General features: G+C 35.0%; 1 protein-coding gene across 2 annotated transcripts; it reads right to left on the reverse strand.

Moving 5' to 3' along the window:
• Nucleotides 1–1,985: 1,985 nt before the first annotated feature.
• Nucleotides 1,986–3,663, reverse strand: LOC134245348 (short-chain collagen C4-like). 2 transcript variants are annotated; one of them, XM_062727647.1, is made up of 3 exons: nucleotides 3,439–3,663; nucleotides 2,557–2,628; nucleotides 1,986–2,458 (listed from the first exon to the last, which is right to left on the reverse strand). In XM_062727647.1, the coding sequence occupies exons 1-3, from the start codon at nucleotides 3,632–3,634 to the stop codon at nucleotides 1,998–2,000; spliced, it is 729 nt and encodes a 242-aa protein (XP_062583631.1). In that variant the 5' UTR covers nucleotides 3,635–3,663; the 3' UTR covers nucleotides 1,986–1,997. The 2 variants fall into 2 exon arrangements, with proteins under 2 accessions (XP_062583631.1, XP_062583630.1); XM_062727646.1 differs by having other exon boundaries at nucleotides 2,557–2,631.
• Between the last annotated feature and the right edge of the window lie 4,116 nt (nucleotides 3,664–7,779).

The following is a 7,779-nucleotide window of genomic DNA, read 5'->3' on the forward strand; positions in this document are numbered from 1 at the left end:
AGGTCTTGTCACTAAGGATTACGTATATGTGAAGTATGAAAGCCCTTGCCCTTGCCGTTCAGAAGTGACCAAGGTTTAAGTTTTTTTTAAAAAGTAGTTATATCTCCAAGGTCAAAGTTGTTGGTTTGCAATTGAAGGTCTTGTCACAAAGAATATATATGTGAAGTTTGAAATTAGCACTAACCGTTCAAAAGTTAAAGCCAAGGTTAAAGTTTTTTGAAAGAACGTCCAACTCCAATGTCAAGATGAAAGACTCAAAGTTGTTGGTATCCAATAAAAGCACTTGTCACAAGGATTACATACAAGTATGAAAGCCCTAGCCTTAACCATATAAAAGATACGAGAGTTAGGTCAAACTCCAAGGTCAAGGGGTCAAAGTTGTTGGTATACAATGGAAGTTCTTAGCTAATAGATTACATATATGAATTGAATTATAAAAGCCTTAGCACCAACCGTTCAAAAGTTATGTCCAAAGTAAAAGTTTGGAATTTTGGTGTCAAACTCATAGTCATAAGGAATACACCTGTGAAATAAGAAAGCCATAGTCCTACCCAGTCAAAACTTATAAACAAGTTTAAAGTTTTTGCGGACATACAGACAGACAGGGCAAGAACTATACCGGTATACCCCGAAACTTCGTTTACAGGGGCATAAAAACAGAGTCTTCGACAAATTATGTTGTTCTCCGACAAAATGCGTTTTGTCGACCCTCAAACCTAACAGTTTGGTTATTGGTTCTTGGTTCCGATAAAAATGCATATTTCCCTCGAACACGGTCACTAAAGATGTATAATGATATCGACAAGTGGCAGATCCAAAATGTGGGCAGAACGCAGACTTAAGTGTGAGGTAGTCTTCCTTCGACACCGTGACGCATCGAAAAAAAAAAGAAATTGTTTTTGACTTTGAATATTATTATGAATAAACACTAATTGTTTCTCATATCTTGTGCATGTACATGTAAGTACGACATATGAATAGATATTAAATCCTATAGGTAAAAAATAATTATTCTTTTAACTCTTTATATTTACATTTGCAAATGTTTTTCCTTATATAACACTATTTGAACAAGGCGTTCTCACATCTCTGTAAAACACGTTCGTCATATGACCATAAATTGATTGTTTAGTCATAAGCGATCTACGTAATTTCATAGTGACGCCATAGGCGATCGACGCTTTCAACACAATCAATTTATACCGTTGGGGTTTTAAAATTAATTTTATGGATTTACAACTTTACTTAAGGACCTTACTAATTTTTTAGAATTAATATGCGTTTTGCTTGAAGTCGCTTGACAATGTACATGTGTCAGTGTGTCTACATGTTAGTAGTTAAAATTGGCGATAAAATTACTGTTTGTTTAAAACTAAAAGAATGTCTCTAAAATGTGAACATTATTTTAATTATTCCAAGACTGTTTTTTTATTATAAAAAAATGCTTATTGAATAGAAAATATGCGAGAATATCTTGTAAGTATTATTTATTAAATCTTGAAATCATAACATATTTAGGGGTCTGTTAATTTTAATGACTGGTATATGGGATATTGTTAATTTTAATCAAACACTACCTGTTAAACATCATTACATGCAATGGCCAAAAGGGAACGTCGTACTTGCATAAGGATAAGGCAATCCGTATTCGAGCAGTTAAAGCCCAGTTTTCAATTCTTTCAGTACTTTGATTGGGTTTACATGTAATAACTAATGCTTACGCCTGCTCGTAAGCATATATGAGAATCGGGCCCCAGATTATTCGAACAAGCAGATAAATACATCTAATGCATTTTTGAATCATCCAACGGGGAAGCTTATTCGTCTTGGCACCTGATACATGTACTATTCCTAGAATTCCCTGCTCTGAGATAATTATGTTTATACTTTTAATGAGATCGATCATTGTTATTTATATCTTTTGTCTTATATAAGTGTTCAAAAACACAGAAAATAACAATGAGGTTTTCCCTAATGATTTTAATAAATTTAGTGATTTATTTGACACAAACAACACAGTTAGCAGCATGGTTAGGAATATATGGTGGACACTGAAGAGAACCACACTGATAATTAACGGGATAAAATAACGCCCCATCTTTATCTCCAATACCAGCATTGAGGAAATCTGGATCTCTGCTAACACAAATGAACTCAGTTTGAGCGGGGTGTCCATGATAACTTGAAGCAAGAAAACCGTCATACTGCTTAGTCCAACCGGGGTAGCATTCATTTCGTCCTGGGATCATCAGCATGTTGGTACCATGAAAACTAATGCACACTGCACACGGGGCATCTTCACTTGAAGATCCAGCTTTCCAGAAGTTTGACTCATACTCTACACCATATATCCGGCCATAATCAGGTGGTGTTAACCCGCTGTCGATTGGATCAGAGGGTAAACAAACGTAGTTGGATGCGCTTCCTACAGCATTATACCATCCCCCAGCAGCAAACCCTGGGTAAGGATTTACATGTTTTAACATATATCGGCAAATCTCATTGATAAGTTGATGCAAGTAATTTTAGCTGATGTTCTAATTATAAATGACATACCAGTATAGACTATAGTCGAAATATTTGCAGGACAGTCCTTTTTACCCCAACGAACGTACGTGGCACCATGACCTACTAAGATGATGATATAAGACAATAAAAGTTATTTTCTTTGCAGTCTCATTCTCTATTCTGTATCTTCTTTTTCAAACAATGGTAAAGCATGATTACAACAGAAGCTATTGAAATTATTTTGTCCCCAGCTTTCACTGGTATTGCGATATTAATTTTCGTCTGTTTGTCCGTCCGTCTGTCTTTTTGTCTGTTATTGTAATATATCTCTACAGCTTTTAAAACAAGAGTTCCTTATAGCCTTAGGAAGACTCCTATTTATTTTGTAGTCAAAAGGTCTAGGTTAACAATTCATATATTTTGTGCTTTAACACTTTCGTTTCTGTGCGATATCTTCAAAAGACTTTGAGCTATTGCATAATAATTGCTTTAAGTAAAACATCTTATGGCAAAAGGGGACGACCATTTGATTCTGAGGAAAGGGGGGGGGGCAACAATTTCGCAAAGGGTCACCTTTCATTTGAACAGCATCAGATTCGTTACGGTTCGTTTATAAGTTTTTGAACTACGGAATCATTGTCTATACTCAATTGCAGCTAGTGGTGATTCGTTAATCTTCTATTATGCAAACCGATGACTTTGATAACTTAGTACGTAATACTATCTAGTGATTTGTGTTCTTATATCATGTATACACATTTCAGAAAATACAACGTAAAATATAGGTTAACGTGTACTTGTAAGATATGTTCAAGTACTTACATGTACAATATACATGATATCGTTCAAAACCTCTCTATTGTCTATATTTGCACTTACTATTCAAGATATAACAATGTTACAAAAATTTCAGTTCCAAGATTACTATACCTAATTTCATTGATTCTTGCTGAGCAAGACGAGATTTCAGATTTTCATTTTCAGCCTCCAGGTGTTGAACCTTCAGTTCGAGTCCATTCAACCGTTTTTCTATCAAACCAGGGTCATTTAAAAGTAAACGTTTTTCAAGTTTGCCACATCTAACAGCTGGTAGCAATAAAAGGAAAAACGATAAATATTTAAACATTATACCAAATTCACCTGCCCTCAATCAGAAAACCAGAATGCAATGCTTATCAATGCTATATGTCAACTTGATGGCTATCTTAAGCATGGATCGATTGAAATGCAATAGGTTTATGCTGTAATTGAATACGGAGATAAGTCTGACTAGAACTGTCCAAAAGCGCTGGCTTTTTCAGAGATGGCAAATTATGAATAATTTATGGATCTAGAGAAATATTTTTGGTGCAATTGTAATTGCTCATTACAGTATACTTTTATATGAATGAAACGAAGGTGCGGCCTAATAATAAACAAGAGGCCCACGGGCCTTATAGATCACCTGAGTATCATGTAACAACTTTCCAGCGATTGTATTTGGTTCGTGTTTTAAGCCAAAAGCCATGAAATTCACAAATTTTGAAAGAGGCACCATTGCTTATCAAAGAGCAGATTTCAAAGCATTAATTTATTTTTAGCCAAAGTACCCCCCTCCCCGATACTCCTGACCCAGCAGCCCTGAAATTATCTATTTTGAAAGAGGACCCTTTCTTCAACATAAGGTCAGTATTTTTTTTATTTCTAGGTTTAGTTACGAACATCATTCATGAAAAAATCCCGAAGGAGAAGGAAATTAAAAAAAATTTTTTTTTTGGATAAATCAGTTATCAACATTTGTGCATTCTTTTTTATGCTATCCTAACAAGCTCCTTACCACTGGAAACATAATGCTTACAAATAGGAAAGTAGAACATTTAATTGCTTATTTCATCATTGATCAAAATATATTTTAACAAATCAATTCTTTAAAACTCTTTCAATATATCTTCATTTTTTAAATATTTGTTAGGTGAAAGTGTAGACATTGTTCTAAAATATACTTGATGCCTAAAATTATAATTCCTATCATAAAAACAGACAGGGAACACTGCGGAGTAGGGTGAGGATTTTTCAATTAAGTGTAAAATAATTTTTCTGGCTGCCACAAACGATACTACATGCCTGTATATATTTGTATATACTTGCTTTTTAATAGTTGATTTTTTTTTTATTTCTTCAGGCTATTGTTTATTTCTTCCTCAAATGAACTTATCTTCTCCCATAGTTTTATTCATTACATCTTATGCTTAAGAATAATGCTTAGACTGTAAGCTATAAGCGACCTAAACAATGTCGCTGGCAATAGCTACCACGGGCAGTTTTAAACCTGTGGGGAGGAAAATAATTCACCGACAGATACTTTTGAAACGATTACATAATTATCTCACCAGCAGGTCATTGTGCAACAAAGTCGTCAGCATTTTATTTGTCCTTTGAATGGGTGAAACGTTTTGAATGGCACTCTTATCGATGAATTTTACAATAAACCAAGCTGTCTTTGCAGATCTAGCTTTATTACCCGCCAAGTTCATCTTAAAACCGAAAGTACGAGTTCGTAAATTTGAAATCTCGATCCCGACTCAAATTTGACATCAGAAAGGAAAAAAAATGTTTTGTTATTTTTTTTCTGAAAATTCAAACCCTTGAGCGGTGGGTTTGTAAACCTGAAAATAAAATAAATCCTGGCCTTAAATATGTAATTAGATCATTGGCATATTATCCAGGAGCAAAGGATAAGATGTTCAAAGAATTCATGCATTTCACTATATAATCATTAAAGCCCCACCCTAAAACAAGAACACCTGACCCAGGGGTCCTGAAATTTACAAATTGGGAAGAAGCAGTCTTATTCAACATAACTATGGACTTGGTTAGTTTATTTAATGCCCAGGAGTAGAGAAGAAGATTTTTAAAGAATTAATGTATTTTCACTATATAATCAATAAAGCCCCACCCTAGCACTAGAACCCATGACCCAGGGGCCATGAATTTCACAATTTGGTAGAGACCACCTTATTTAACATAACTATGTACTTGGTTAGATTATTTAATGCCCAGGAGCAGAGAAGAAGATTCTCAAAGAATTTATGCATTTTCACTATATAATCCATTTAGCCCCGCCCTAGCACTAGAACCCCTGACCCTGGGGCCATGAATTTCACAATTTTGGTAGAGGACTCAATGCTGATTACAGTCATGCAAACAGTTTGACTGCTTGATGTCCAGGAGTAAAGAAGAAGATTTTTAAAGATTTCATTAATTTAACAGGTTTTTGCCCCACCCCTCAGGCCCCAGGGGGGCAGGGACCATGAAATTCATAATTTTAGTTCCCCTTCACCCATAGATGCTTTGTGCCAAATTTGGTTGAATTGGTTGAGTGGTTGCAGAGAAGAAGCTGAAAATGTTCAAATGTTACTGCACGGCGCACGACGCCGGACGAAAACGGATAGCAATAGGTCACCTGAGTTTACTCAGGTGACCTAAATAAAGACTAAAGATACAGACCAGGCACAAATTATGAACTTTTTCTGTCAGTGATCTTGAACTTGCATTTATTACCTTGGTTCAAAGTTATGACACAACCTCAGGTCATAAACAATCTTTGTGTAAAATTGGAACTCACCACGTTTATCCATAAGACAGATATGGACTGGACATGAATTATGATATTTTTTTTTGTCAGTGTCCTTGAACTTGCACAAATGACCTTGGGTCAAAGGCATGACACTCTCTCGGGTCATAAGCTATCTTTGTGTAAAAGAAGAACCCTCCAAGATTATTCATAAGAAATGAACCAAGCACAAATTATTAACTTTTTTTCAGTGACCATAAACATGCACAAATGACCTTGGGTCAAGGTCATGACACACCTAAAGATATACTAGTAGGCAATCTTTGTGTAAAACAGGAACTTACCACGTTTATCCATAAGAAAGATACGGACCGGACATGGATTATGAAATTTTTCTTTCAGTGACTTCGAACTTAAATGATCTTGGCTCAAGATAAAAAAAACACCTCAGTTCATAAATGTAAGCAATCTTTGTGTAATCAAGTTTTTTCCATATGAAAGATATGTACCAAACATAAATTATGAAATTTTTCTTTCAGTGACCTTGATGACCTTGGGCCAAGGACATGAGACACTCTCAGGCTATTAGCCATCTTTGTGTGAAATAGGAACTTACCAAGTTTATCCACAAGAAAGATATGGACCGGGCACGAATTTCGATATTTCTTCCAGTGACCTTGAATAGTTTTCTACCAATGTAACAACTTTGTCAACTCTTAACAAATACAAAAAATGCTAATACAAAGGCTTAAATAGTTCAGATTTGTAGGATGAAAATGTTATATTTGGCAATATAAGCAATATAAGCAGTATACTTTGTAACAGTTGAGTTGTTATAGGTCTTCTGGTGTGTGTAACTACCTTTGATTTTTTGTAACCTGTCAATAACTTCCTAACTAAAAAGGAATCTATGCTATTAAACCACCGTGTACATTAATTTCAAAACTTAACCTGCAAAGTAAGACCTAAGAAGGTTTAATCCTGAGTTGTTTTTTTTAGCAGATTTTGGTCTAGACCTTTATTTCTAAAATTTTGCATCGTTTTTAAGTTCTAACTTTTTGGTCTATTTCTTCAAACGTTTTAGAGACCCTAATTATTTATAATGGAATAACCCGACACCCCTTTATAATAGACTCTCCCTATAGTATAAAATTAAGAGACGCTGAGAGACAGTGTCATTCCTGTAACAGCGAAGAAGAAGATAGGTAATAATTATTTCTAGTTTTAACTTCTGGACTAATACAATTGATCAGTGGCCCGAGTAGAGCCGAAGCTGTTCAATTGTATGATATAGTAGTTTGGCAAGCCATAAGCCAAAGGTCTGACAATTTGTCAGGAAGATCACAGGTGCCAGGGTTAGGGGCCCGAATAGAGCCGACCTGTCCTTGGTACTTGTGTATCTATTTTATAAGAAGTTTGGTTTACCTTCGCTGTAATTAGCTTGTTGTATTTTTGATTCTTTCGTGATTTATACCCAAGGCAGGGATACTTATTAAATAATATAAATCTTATTAGTGATTGAGAAAAATTGGTTGTCATTTTATCGTTTTAAACAAAGTAAGCGTTACGAACTCAATTACACATTACATTATTTGGTGGCAGCGGTGTTCGCTTCTTTGTTTTGTTTTTTGCTGACCAATTTTATTGTTTGACATACTACATTTGACTTTATGGCATGCCAAGGGTAAATTATTTGACATGGGGTCTTGCGCGAATGA

This window comes from Saccostrea cucullata, unplaced genomic scaffold (assembly GCF_032062105.1).
Source record: "Saccostrea cucullata isolate Sc308-1 unplaced genomic scaffold, CSIRO_AGI_Scuc_v1 ctg5267, whole genome shotgun sequence".
In the NCBI taxonomy this organism is placed as follows: domain Eukaryota; kingdom Metazoa; phylum Mollusca; class Bivalvia; order Ostreida; family Ostreidae; genus Saccostrea; species Saccostrea cuccullata.